We start from the raw sequence: 14,977 nt of genomic DNA, 5'->3' as shown, positions 1-14,977 counted from the left end.
TCTGATTTTTAAGCTATTAATGTTATTTTGATGTTTTATAGGACTACATTTCATATAAAATGATAGTAATATGCGTTACAAGAGCGGTATGCTGAAGTTTTCATGTTCGAGGAAAAGTTTGAAAAAGCGAAACGTACTTGAGCTTTTTTAATTTCCGAGAATTGAAAGAAAACATACCGCTCGTGTATCGTACATTATTTTGTGCGAAGATCGTTTATTACATACCTGAAAGAGGAATTTCTAATTAGTTGCAATGAAATCTCCATCTTGGTTTCTGTTCAATGACGGCAAATTTGCAAAACAAAAATATCTATCTTCAACATTGTTGCTTTAAAATGTTTTCTGTGTTTACTATACTCCAGCAGGCTGTGATATACGTCTGTCTTTTTTTCCCCCAGTCTATGATGAGTCTGGAAGCTTGTTGATTTTTTCACGGCTTCCTTAATGTTACTTGCATCACGAATGCAGTAACTTTAGTGGAGTTGTAGAGTTTACTTAATTTTTGCAAATATTTAAAAACAATAATTAACAGTGCAATTTAGGTGAAATTGCAGTGGTAAGTTTCCAATTTATAATTATTACTATATTGAACGTCTCTAAAAATAATATGTTAAAAGCCTAAAGTAGTAAAATCAATATGTCACTTAAGCGGTAAGAAGAGGGAAATTGTTACGTTTGTTAGGTTGGGAATACTGAATGTGGAATTTTAGACTTTCCGCGGATTGGTTTTGTGCAGAAACCAAGCAAATACGCACGATCTCGCACAAAAAAATTATATTTTATTTAGCAATGCTCACAACTGCTGGGGTTATATCAGCATCGTTGGTGTGCTGGAATTTTTTCCCTCAGGAGTTCTTTTACATGCCAGTAAATCTACTGACATGAGCCTGTAGCATTTAAGCACAATTAAATGCCATCGACCTGGGCCGGGATCGAACCCAACCTCGGACATAGAAGGCCAGCACTCTACCACTGCGCCACCCAGGCTGACTGTATTTCATATTAATTTCTGGGTATTACAGTCTAGTAATTTGTGATGACAGTGTCACTATGAAAAAAATTCCATTGTCATCCATTCCATTCCTGACAAACCCACTGTAGTGACTGGGTGGACACTTGAAAGTGGCGCTCTGGCTTCCTCGAATGCTATGTGCAAGCTCAACTTGTGCACTGCAATAACAGCTGTCATGCTCATCATTTGGATCACAGACATGAGTAGAAAAATTAAAACTGTGTGAGTTTGATCAGTCACTCATATTAATAAAGAAATACAGAGGGAAAGAACTCACACCAACTTCATCACTCATGTTCAGTAAGATCTTTTTTATTAAAAGTGGTACATAAGTACTTAAACATAGGTAGTTCATGTTGAGATAGTTGCGTTTCTGGGGTTAATAATCATGTCAATTCTAACATTCTACTCTTTCCAAAATAACAAAATTGTAATAATAATAATAGTAATAATAAAAATAATAATAATAATAATAATAATAATAATAATAATAATAATAATAATAATAATAATAATAATAATATAATACCGGTAATAAGAAATCTTCAATGGGATTGAATTCAACCTGCAAGTATTATAAATTTTATTGCCAACTACAAAAATTTTTAAAGCAAAAAATGCTATGCTTTGCAAATTTTGTTCTTAAGAAAATTATACATCTTGGTCCGAAGTGAATACGAATGTGCTTTGTATTACCGAACAGCTATGAAACAACAGGAAATATTGTCTCTCTCACTGGAAGAATATAAATTGGGTGCTAGTTACTGCAAACAAACTCTTGAGGATGGAGGCGTGAGTGTATTTCTCAGACCTGACCTTAATTTCAGAAATATTGATCTTTCACATTTTTGCAAAGACAGGGATTTGGAAATTTGTGCTGTTGAATTAGAAAATGAAACATATAATTTCATTATATGTCTATATAGAGCACCATCTGGAGACTACGAAAATTTTATTCATTTATTGGAAAAGACGCTGGAATACTTAAGAAACTGAAACGTGAATGCATTATTTGCGGAGACATCAATGTCGATTATGTAACACAAAACAATAGGAAAAATCAACTAAATCCATTGCTAGCATCTTTCAATTTGATTTACATACCGGTAGTAAATTTTCCGACCAGATTACAAGGGGATTCAGCTATTGCAGTAGACAGCATATTTATCAGAAAAGAAGGAACAGCTATATCTCAAGCAACCCCAATAATTGATGGTCTTTTGGATCATGATGCTCAACTCCTAAATGCTTCTTATAATGCTTTATGGCATTATTTAGCATTTTTATCACTTGTAATCTGTACCGGTACTTTAATGAATTTGTGTTTGTATTTGCTAAACATTTGCTTAGGATGTTTCAGATAAAAGTCTCATTATTACAATCACTGTATATAGAGTATGACCGAGATTATTACTTATAACTTACAGATAACACATATCAGGCAACACTCCATCTCATACTACCAGCTTACATTAGTCACTGCTAGGAGAGCTGAATACTAGCCGTGTGTTGCCTCTAATTTTAGAACGTAATGCTTATTATGCTTTCTTTTACTGTATGGAACATTCTCTGAGGTAATTCTGCTGGTGGTCAATAAATCAAGTTACAGAAGAGAGCAATTTTAATAAAGCAGAAGAATTTTGGCTCTGTTACATATTCAGGAGTATAATTTACACTAAAGAAAACATTGATAATTTCATTACACGTATTAATGGCCACTCCCATATCACATGCTACAGAAATGCTATTAGGTAAGTATAACACGTGTAACATTAAATCAATTTTAAAATTACTGTAAAATCATGACAGTAAACTGTGCAGTTTATGATGTTGGCAAAAGTATAAATGTAAAAAATGTTGAAGTACTGGTATATTGTAAAAATAGGTTAATTTGCAACTTATATGCATTGTATCTGAATTCGAAGCTGAAATAGTTTAATGTTTAGTTTGACCTAACTCTGAATTATGTAAAACGCAAAAAAGCTCGCAGAATTTAAAATCTTGACATTTACATTCATGTTGAATCTTTCGTACACTACTTTTAACACTTGAATATAAATAATTGATTAAATGGCGATCTTACTCGTGTTAATTGTGTAAGCATGTGCCGCTTACAGCTGTTTCGGTGCTTCATCACACCATCCTTCACACATACACAACACATCTAATCACCCCACATAACACAAACATGCTGCATTCAGGACAATGGTACACAGATTACTCAACATACCCGTGAGCCAACAACACTACAATGAAGAAGTGAACACAATTAAATACATAGCACAAGAAAATGATTACAACCCAAACATAATAGACAACATCATAAGGAAGACAAAACAAAAAACTCAACAAACACAAAAACAACACAAACACAAGAACACAAGAAATATATCACACTAACATACGAAAACAAAAACACACACAAGATCGCATCCTCATTCAGAAAACAGAAATACAACATAGCGTACAGAACAGAAAACACACTACAAAGACATCTCAACACACAAACAACACAAACAAATAAATACGACCACACAGGCGTATACAAACTCAAATGCAATAGTTGCGACAGTTTCTACATTGGACAGACAGGCAGGCAGATCATTCCAAACTCGATACAAAGGACACATTAAAGTAATAACGGACATGGAAATCCTACACACACAACCCAAAAGCAAAAACTCAACACACTAGAACAATATGAAATATACAGACACACTAAAACACACCCTGATCAAATTCTCAACACACAGATCAATTTCAGAACACACACACTATTCGACACCACATTTCAACACTCTTCAACAATCGAACGCACCCACACAACAGGCAGCGAAGTTCGAGATGACGCCGAGATCTAGTAGGCTCTGAGGATGGTGTGAAGAAGCACCGAAACAGCTGTAAGCCGCACATGCTTACACAATTAACACGAGTAAGATCGCCATTTAATCAATTATTTACATTCAAAATGCTATAAAACGAAACTTGCTGCTTTTCGAGTTGCATAACCCTGCATTTGCATTTCACGGTGTGGGATACTTCAGATATAGAGTTGTTGGCTTTCCACGTCAAAGCCCTAGGTTCAAGTCCTCGTGATTAAAAGTTGGAAATTGCTGCATTTGAGCAGGTGTACTACTTTCCCCTACCGCCATTCGACCAATTCTGAATTATTCTTCCATTGTCGATGTTGAGGGAATATTCCCTTGCATACCATGATTCACCAGTTAAAAGAAAAATAAGGCAGGGATATCCAGAAACTGGATGAGACCCCGGAGACAAATATTAGGGTTCCCAACATTGCAATATGTTACAATTACATCTATACCTATGGGAGACCCACTTACAAGCAGTTGCTGTTTACATGTTGGAGATGCTGGGGCACCTGTCAACGAACTTGAGGCTGTCCCAATGATCTTTTTTTACGTGGGTCTCCTTCATTCCTCAATACATGACCGCCAGATGATGCCATGTTATTCTGCTTTATTGTAAATTGTTCTGATATGTGTGTTAATGTGAATTTGCCACATTTTGTCTTTAAATTATAGATTCTAACTCGACAGGGAATCGTAATACTAGTAGGAAAGAAGAAGAAGAGTATAAGTTCTGTAATTATTTTTAAAATTTTTCTCCAGAAAGTTATTGCGGTTCGAATGTTTCTTTCACTTAATTTCAAATTTTCCTATACGTAAATGAATACAGGTAAACATATTGTTTTACACACAGATCATGAGTGTTATGTTCCTTCAAAATAGATTTTTAAAGAAAGCTGCGTTGTTTGATATAACAAATGATAGGAAAAAGATGAAAGACAAAGAATCTTATAAAATAATTGAACTCAATGGGCAATAACAGATAGAAGAAATTGACCCAGAGGCAGAAGAAACCCTCGGTTTGTTCACGATGACTGAAGTTTTCAAAGCCATGTTATTGCTTCCACATTTGTGAATGTATCTGTTTGCTTTCCCAGATATCTGTTCCCTGCATCTGTCCCCGCATTTAGATTGCTAGACCATTACCCTTGGTTACTATAGTTTAACTTTTGCAGAATTTTGCCATTTTGCAGGCTGCGATGATAGTGGGAGCCGAGTTTCAGCTGTCATGAAGCGACTGTCTCTTGTTTTGCCTCGCAGCTGCAAGGGCAATTGCCACACCTCACCTCCTTACATGAGAGGTACATGACTCCCCATCCATGATACCTTGTTGCATTGCGCTGGCTAGCGTTACAAGACGTGCTGCATGAGTGTCGTGGTGTTCCCACTCTAAACACTGCTCAGGCGTGGGTGTGGTGTGCTTCCTCAGCTCCTCGTGTGCTCGATGAACCGCTTCACTCTTGCACCCAACTGTTTGTATGTTTGAGGTTATGGGGCTTCATCATGATTAATAAAGCCTACAGGTAAAATTATTGTTTCGATTTCTCTGCACGCAAAATGAAGTAGCGCTGTAACTAATAATGAGTGTAAACGAAATCTACGTAAATGTCTGCACATCAGATCAGGTGTTAACAAGCTTCAGGCCGGGACTACCAACATAAAACTTCCTGTACCATACCACATCAACTCGTTGGTAAGGCATGAAGATTCATGCAAGCAATAATGAATTCAGCAGGTGGCCCAGGAGGAGTTCAGTTTAATTTTAAGCTTCAAAAACTGTTCTGAGATCTAGCTTGCACTTTTTTTATTGTACACGAAGGTTGGATATACAGTACATAATATTATGTTCGACTTCAGGAAAACGATTCCAACAAGCAGGATGTCCTCAACTGAGGACGAAGGTAGACACAACTTTGGAAAAACTGCGATTTTTTGTGTACCGTACATGTAGACTTGCCAGATTTTCAAAATGTCAATAAGGGACACTAAATATTTTTACTATCGAGAGAACGTAGGAGTGAAAACTGAGAATTTAGAAATCTTCTCACTATTCGTGAGCTGCCACAAGGGACAAAGAGTACTTAACCATCAGCGTATTCCGAATCTCACCGGTCTGGTGGCATCAATGACGTCACGTTGCAGCGAAATAAGGAACAAAACTTCTGGAAGAATCGATGGCTGTCATGGCGACTGTACAAGTTGTTGTCTGTGCTACACTAACAAAATTTTGCGAAATTTTCGTACTGCCATCTCGTTCAAAGAAAAGATAGCATAAACAATTTATTTCTTGAACTGGTAGTAATAACGGGTCCGTTGACATGTTTGCGCACAAGCCATTAACATATTTTTGTACGTTGTGCTCATTACAAACAATACAGCAGAACACACCGCCATGACACAACAGTGCACGATGTCATTCGTCTGCTAATTCCCACCCTATACAAGAACCAATCAGAGTCACTGATGGTGGCTGATGGAGATTGCCACCACCTCTACAAGTTGATGGCACCAGTGCGACACCGGTGGAGCATCAATGACGTCATCAGTGGAATTCGGAACAGCGTGATGCCATCAGATTGCTCACCGGTGAGATTCGGAATACGCTCCATATAAATGTTTAAAAGTTCAGTGAACCATTAATTTTGTTTTGACAATGAAACTCCTACAAGTACATAGCTGCAAATACATTTTGTGATTGGTGGAAATATACCTAGTTTGAGAGAGGCAAGTGTTACAGAAAAGTAAAGAATGCTAATGAACTTGGTTTCATTTCGAATATAGGTGATGCTTCAGGAGAGCAATTGATCCTTTCAATGCAGCTAAAGTTACAATCGGAATAATAGATGTAGGTATTCCAAGCCTCTTAAACACATCTTTCATGGAGAGAGTAGCGGTACCTCTTGGTCCAACCAGAAGTCCGATTACTTCAAGCTCTTCTAGCTGGTACTTTTGGAGGTAATATGGAATGGTAGGATTGTAGATATTCTTTTTTTCCTTATGCACTTCTGCTACAGTCAGAGAGGATTCTGTAAGCATCGGTTGAAAAATGACCTGAGTCTATATTCGAATTAATGCAAGAGATTTATTTATACTACGAGTTAAAGTTCACTTATTTCTGAGGAAGGACCTCAATTTTGTGTAGGTCTAGACAGTTTTTGTTCTCAAGTGTGTGTAATAAAAAATTATTACATTTTAATGTGAAATTTATTTGCCTATTTTCTTTCCGTCATAGGAAATTACGTCAAATAGAACACATGAAATAACAAAATCAGTCATCTGTGATTTCTACAGAACACACAGATTTACAACCTTTCTTAGCATTGGTAAAAAATTACAACATTCTTAATAAGGCATAAAAACTGCGGCAAGTCACAGTATAATTCTATGTAATTTGAATTTCACTCTCTATCACGCACAAACATGTTTTAATTCTTCTATTGTTCCATTTTATATTCAAATTAATAATTAACTAGCGGACTTACTCGTGTTAATTATGTAAGTTTGTGCGGCTTACAGCTGTTTCGGTGCTTCACACACCATCGTCAGAGCCTACTAGATCTCGGAATCATCTCGAACTTCTCTGCCTGTTATGTGGGTGCGTTTGATTATTGAAAGGTGTTGAAAAGTGTAGTCAAATAGTGTGTGTGTACTGAAATTGATCTGTGTGTTGAGAATTTGATCACACTAAAACACTAAAACACACCCTGATCAAATTCTCAACACACAGATCAATTTCAACACACACACTATTTGACTCCACTTTTCAACACCTTTCAACAATCAAACGCACCCACATAACAGGCAGAGAAGTTCGAGATGACGCCGAGATCTAGTAGGCTCTGACAATGGTGTGTGAAGCACCGAAACAGCTGTAAGTCGCACAAACTTACATAATTAACACGAGTAAGTCCACTAGTTAATTAATTAATTATATTCAAGTGTTAAAAGTAGTGTACGCAAGATTCAAAATGGATTATATTCAAAATTGAAAATATTCTACATAGGCACTTGAGCTTGGAATGCTTAAAAATCAGAAGACGAAATACGGGATTTTTTAATGTCCCATACAACCGTCATAGTAGATACGTTTTCTTCCTCCCAAATATGGGAAATCCCATATAATATGGGACGTCTGGCAAGTCTACAGTACATGTGTAGCAATGGAAATAGTCCAAGAAACCATCTTTTGTCAGAAACTGAATTAAGAAATTAATGAATCCCTTGTTTTCAGTTAAATACAGATCATCCTAAACAACAGTGGCTCTCCCACACAAATACTTTAAAAATAGTGTACTAATATAAAGTATAGCTGCGAACTTTTATTTTACATAATTGTTTAACTTTAAATCGAGTATCGATACCAGTAATGAAATAGTGTACCTAGTATAGCATGATGTGTTCTTCAGGCATGTATACATATGACACGGATGATGATGATGATGGTGCCAGTGGTACAAAGTAGTGCCATATAAAATATCCTATGGATTATTAACTTCGTCCCAAAGTGTGAGGAAAAATCATCACTACATGTAAGGTATCACAAATTTCGTTAATGGAGTAAGGAATGATTTGAATTGTGTGAGGTGTAATCTTCTCGTTTATTAAAATTTTCTTTCGTCTTGGATTCAAATTTAAACATTCGGACGTACGTCATTGAGGCATACTTCATGTGTGGGTGCAGAATGTGGTTCATGCACATAGAGACTTCTGAGGATTCACAAACACACACCACATTCATACACATGGAAAACTTGCTGGGTCGAGAAAGGGGAAAAAGGTTTATAATTACATAGAGTTTGTTGCCAAGTAAATATATAAAAATCATACCGGTACCATCATTTGCTTACCTAAAGCTCATAATGTATATACCAGACGTGGGCATCAGTAGTACATGTCGCACGGAGTCGAACACAACTACGTGATCTCCCTCCCTCCACACCCCTAGCTGTTCACCATACCGGGGTACCTGTCAGACCGGTTGAGGTACTGGCAGTCAGTGGTGGATTTCAGTAAAAAAATTTCTCTCTCTAAGGAAGCTCCTGAAGTAAAAAAGTCGAAAAATATTACTTCCACAAAGAATGGAAAAATGGATTCTTTTGTTGCGAAGAAGGGGAAAGTGTTAGGTGCTTATTATGCTACAAAATTTTACTAGCAGTGAAGAAGAGCAACGTTCAAAAGTAAAATATCCACATCTTCGGAGTTTTGTTATGAAAATTGCTTCTATGTTTGGCTCAACCTATACTTGTGAACAGTTGTTTTCTCAGTTGGCCATTGTAAAATCCAAATCAAGATCACGCATTTCAGACGAAAATTTATTCCATCAGCTCACAATTGCAATGTCTGACATAACTTCAAATTTTGAAACACTTGCTGATTTACGTGACGAAGAAGAATAAATGACTCCCTTCTTTTAAGGGCATGAGTCAATTGACGTAAATTGACAACAACAAAGAACTACAGTAATAGGTTTAAACATAGCCTAATTGTTGTTTTTTCTATTTCTTAGTAATGTGCTTGATATTTTGTTAATCTGTTTTTCAAAAGTTTCTTAATTTTATTTTCTAGTGATGCAAATCAGTGATTGATGCCCTTTCAGAACAAATAGGTTCACATTATGGCATTACATTTTAACTGTTGTGGAATTATACGTTTTATATAATTTTATAAGGTTTTTACAGTAATTGTTTAAATTAGAAATACAGTTATGTTTCAGCTTTTTGTAAAATAGTTTGCATTTGTTTTGGAAAATTTGTTTTCTTTCATTGTCATCATTCATAAAAATAACATTAAAAAAACTGTGTATCTTTTTGTCCCGGTTAATTGCTTAACGTTCCGTGTTTCAATACTTCACGCGATCCACCGCTGAATATTATGTTAACAGGTGATGCGTGTTGCAGCAATCAGAGTAGTACGGCTCATCTCTTTAAATGCCCACGTCTGGTATATACTGATTAAAAGAAATGCATTGTTTAGTTGTTTTAATTTTACATTTTAATCATGTCGGACAAAAGATAATTCTGAATTTCGGACTAGCTCTAAGTTCACATTCATCCAGCTAAAAGATTTGGATTTCCTTTTCCTAAGAATGTAGTACATACAGCTCTTGCATGTACGCAGAGCAGATGCTTGTAATACTCTATACCGAGTGTTAACATTTTAGAGTATTATGTAAAAATTTATCGACATTGAAAGGGGAGATTTCCGACTTTAATCTGACAATCAACAGTGAGTGCTACATTGTTACGTCAACATCAGCATGATCAAAGACAAAAGTGCCACTAATTTTGGAGATACGGTAGTGACTAACCTAAAAAGAAGAGTGTACCTCCCTTTATGATACAATAACAATCCTAATTGGACACTTCTTCCTAACTCGGTCCGTAATTAATTTTGTTGTTAATTTTTTGAGCCGAAATTATTTACGTACAGTATTTGTTTTTCCAGCTATGACTTCTGTATTTGTCCATTTCACTCTTTTCAAATTAAGCAGAACTGATTAATACGGTGTACGTAGCTTTGCACTATGTTCCTTGATTTGTCACTGCCAGTAACTAGAAGCATTTTGGTTTTTACGTTCAGAGTATTTTAGTGACAGTGACGGGATAAAGAAGAAGATAAAAATTGCTCATATAATTCATAGAACACAGCTCCAGCAGCATATCCCGATACTAAGGAATATGCTACTGGAGGTAAATGACAGCTGTGAGCAGTATGGATGAAGATAAATGCAAACAAGACGAAGACATGTTGTCAGAAGAAAAATAAAGAAGGTAAACTTGCGAATTCTAAATGAAACAGTAGACCAAGTGGACAGCTTCAAATACATGGGATGTACTATAAGCAGTAACATGAGCTGCTGCCAGGAAGTCAAAAGGAGGAAAGCAATGGCTAAGAAAGCTTTTAATAGAAAAAGAGCATCTACTGCGAACCTCTAGAAAAAGAACTAAGGAAGAGACTAGTGAAGTGCTTTGTGTGGAGTGTGGCATTGTATGGGGCAGAAACATGGGCATTACGAAGAAGTGAAGAGAAGCGACTAGAACCATTTGAAATGTGGATATGGAGAAGAATGGAGCATGTGAAGTGGATAGACAGAATACAAAACGAAGCTGTGTTGGAAAGAGTGGGTGAAGAAAGAATGATGCTGAAACTGATCAGAAAGAGAAAAAGGAATTGGTTAGGTCACTGGCTGAAGAGAAACTGCTTACTGAAGGATGCACGGGATGGAATGGTGAACGGGAGAAGAGTTCGGGGCAGAAGAAGATGTCAAATAATAGAGACATTAAGATATATGGATTATATTCGGAGACTAAGAGGAAGGCAAAAAAATAGGAAAGATTGGAGAATGCTAGGTTTGAAGTGAAAGACCTGCCCTTGGGCAGAACATGTATGTATGTATGTATGTATGTATGTATGTATGTATGTATGTATGTATGTATGTATGTATGTATGTATGTATGTATGCCTATGTATGTAGTACGAATACAAGGACTTAATATTTTATTTGTGTTTTCACAGTTACTTTAGCTTTACATTTTTGTGCATTCAACATTTCGTAGCAAAACAAAATAATGTTCCATTAACACTCCTTCATATACTGTAACGGATGTTTTCTACACACGCAACGATATCTTCTGCTGTTGGACTACCAACGGAATGGAGATGCGTGAAAACAATAGAAACTGGAATATACTTCGAATTAAAGAATTAACTGCAAAAAGGAAACCACAAAGAGTGGACCCTTTATGAATGTCAAAATAATGATGAAGAAGGAAGAGGAGGAAAAGTAGATTTTGCAAACCCACATTAAATGAAATTTATCATACTCATCAAATCATCACAAATCCATTTGAGACATTCTTGAATTCCAATACTTGAGATTTAGCTCTTTCGTGGTTATTAAATTGTAAAGAAGTATCAACAGTGCGAATTAATGGGGGGGGGGGATGCAGGGGATCGTCCCCCCTGGAGAACTTGGTATGTCCCTGCCAGGGACAACGTTTATCCCCTTTAGGTACATAGTTTATAGTTTCCATATTGTATATTTTAGGTATATACCTACTAATCAATGATGATCTCATTTCTTGTTTAATAAAAGTTGAGCACGACAACAACACTTCTGTTATTATGGACAGTTTTTTTTAACGGCAATTTAAAAATGTTAATGTCCCCCTGGAGAAAATATTCAATTCGCACTCTGCTTATTAAGGCTTGATATTGCAGATCCAGTTCTGTCATCAAAATGCCTAGTCTATTGTGTTTGGTTTGCAATCTGTCGTTAGCAGGCTACACGACTCTTTGATGCTGAATCCGAAACATTGAGAATGTTGTTATTCAGTCAACTGTTCGAAGACAGATTGGAACCTCATAAATGACACCAATAAGGCATCACACATGAGGCAACTTAGCCAGGAAGTAACTGGGTAGAGTGGCCAGTTCCTTTCCCCTTCCATTGCATATATCGCTGACTAGCTACATGTTACACTAACCAGACTTCACATGCGTACAAACAATTGTTCTTCCTCTGACACATATCGTCAAGTGAGATGTACTACCTGATAATAGATGTACACATCAGCCAGAACCTCAATCAGAGGACGTTGAATATATTCAGTTAAAATCCTAAATTCTTCTGTAGACTTCGTGCACTGTGCGGTATTTATTGTATCTAGTGCTTAAAGAAGGTGACGGTATGCAACTAATATGAGCAGGCACTGCAGGAAGAGTTATGGCGAAGATTTCAAAAGAATCAGTAATCGCTTAGAAAAATTAACTTCGAAATGGAATACGATTTAACATAGGAGCCATTTAAGAACTTCAATTATAAAAAAATTACAAATAACCTCTTAGCATGCAACATAATTAAAAAATTACAGTAGTAGAAAGTTATTCATATCTTACAACATTTATTTAAAAGGTAAAACACAGTTCACGTTGTTATCCAAAACTGACGACAGATGCTGCAGTTTCTCACATTTATTTTTTTCCCCCTCGTGTTGGACACATCCTTGTGTAGTTTAATACAATTTGAAACATATTCTGATCTCACTTTGATGCAATACTGAGAAATGTTGGTTCAAACGAAGACCCTGCAACTTGTATTGTTAACATTTAACTTAGCAGACTGACTCACAGCTATTTTCTGTTACCTATATGAATCATGTCCATCCCGAATTATTAGAAGTGTCGTCTTCATCTCAGTATCCATCATTATCATTTCAATAATATTCACCCAAGTGTTGCGGCGTGACTGACATCACTCTGAGGAGGCGTAGTGCACTGCTCGGGGAGTGGAAGGACTTCACTGGCCCTTGAGCAGCATGACATCAAGCCACTATTAGGACTCCAACAACCATTTCCACTTAAAGGAGTGGCAAGCACAATATGTGAAGTTTCCTAATGCTTAAGACAAATGTTGGGATGAGCCCTAAAAGAAATGGGCCACGGACCTATATGCCCTTCCCCAAATATATTACCCCTTTTCTAGCAGACGACGTAATGCCCTAGTTCAGAACCTATAAATTGTCTATTAAATGTGCGAGGTCACTCATTTAGTCGCAATGCGAAAGGACAGGGAATCTTTCAAATTGCAGATTCAGAATTCACGACGTTTCTTCTGACGGCCTTCACCTGCCTTGTCATCGAACAACAGATGACAGAGTCTTCACGACTCCACTTGCACTGCGAAATGGCAAAGCTCCTTTCAGTGCGCAAGATAAAACCTGTATGACCTGAGGCTTTCCCGGCGTTTGATATAGAATAATTCTTCTCGGGTTCTCAGCCAGGTGAGTTGGAGATTAGATTCCAAGCTTTCGATGGCTAGCTCTTCTTCAGATGGCAGAGCTAGGCGTCGAAAGCTTGGAATCTAATCTCCAACTCACCTGGCTGAGAACCCGAGAAGAGTTATTCTAAGATAACACCTGCCATCCTAATGGCAAACAAATGAGTCTTCTCGACTCTTCCTGCACTGCGATATGACACAGTTCACTTCAATGTGCAGATTACACCAGCCATTTCTTCCTCGTCCAGTCCTGTGATCACTTGATTACATTTCCGTCCCCTCGCGTATGTGGTACCTAAGAGGTTACGTCCATTTTCGGTTTTTCCCCTTCAAAATTTTCTAGAGCTCCTTCAGTGGAGCAGCGTAACCCGGAGTGAGACTAGTGGCCAACAGGCTTGGAGCTCACATATTTAGTTTCTTGCAGCCCCGAACCCCTTGCAAGGACGCGTTTTACGTACCTTTTAAATTTGTCCTCCCAATTCTCCTCTTTCAATTCAATTCAATATGTGGTACGAGCTTTTGGACCCTCCTCCATGTCAAGCTTAAAAACACATATAATCGTTAATAGAGCCAATCTTCGAACCGTGAAGTCTTTATTCACTGACAGCAATGATGTCGTAGATTAACAAGCCGTGCTACTGGCACATATGTACTTGAAATCTGTTTATCCGCATGAAAAACTTGGCTCCCATCAATCAAATTTGTATTAATTTGCGTAATTTATTGTGTTAGGACAAATCACAGACCACTTGTTTTACATGAGGAGTAATATCCCCAACAATTGAGCACTTTGCCCATATCAGTTCACAACATTGCTCGCAGTTCCTATTACCTTCCCGTCTCTGGCTCTTTATTGAACATCAGTTCATCTACCAAAATTATTTGAGTTTGAAATACATAAAACAACAATGTCTCTTATTAATAATTTTGAGATTAGTGTTTTTATAAGTATTATTTTCAAGCACAAAACTTTTGTCTAAGTTTACCATAAATGAAGTAAGCCTATTGTACTTATTTTGTGTATATTTCTGGTCTTTTGTGACGGTTGTCCTGTGTATCAATTAGTGAAGTTAGCCAGCATTGCAACACCAACAATAAACTGCGAGAGTGTGTTTAAATATCAGAAGTAAAAATACCTATAAAAGTTCGAAGTCTTTGCCGTGGGTTTGTCTGAAGTTCATATGCTATTTATCCTTCTAATAGGAATCCATGGACCTGTTTATTGAATTATCCACCTCAGCTAGTGATATTATACGTACATGCTAGAATATAAAAATGTCTCACAATTCTGAACAACAAAATAAAAATTCTTGAGCA

The 14,977-nt window shown here is 36.8% G+C and overlaps 1 protein-coding gene across 12 annotated transcripts in view; it reads left to right on the top strand.

Moving 5' to 3' along the window:
• Positions 1–14,977, top strand: part of LOC138706753 (diacylglycerol kinase theta) — a 254,529-nt gene that overhangs the window by 165,358 nt on the left and 74,194 nt on the right. For 6 of the 12 annotated variants that reach the window (XM_069836403.1, XM_069836402.1, XM_069836406.1 and 3 more), the window contains exon 6: positions 5,076–5,183. The exons of the other annotated variants lie outside the window; for them this stretch is intronic. In XM_069836403.1, coding sequence (XP_069692504.1) covers positions 5,076–5,183 — 108 coding nt within the window. The remainder of the gene's footprint in view (positions 1–5,075; positions 5,184–14,977) is intronic. 12 annotated transcript variants of the gene reach the window in all.

This window comes from Periplaneta americana, chromosome 9 (genome assembly GCF_040183065.1).
Source record: "Periplaneta americana isolate PAMFEO1 chromosome 9, P.americana_PAMFEO1_priV1, whole genome shotgun sequence".
Taxonomy (NCBI): Eukaryota; Metazoa; Arthropoda; class Insecta; order Blattodea; family Blattidae; genus Periplaneta; species Periplaneta americana.
Note: the sequence above shows the minus strand (reverse complement) of the source record. Positions and strands in the feature narration are given on the sequence as shown.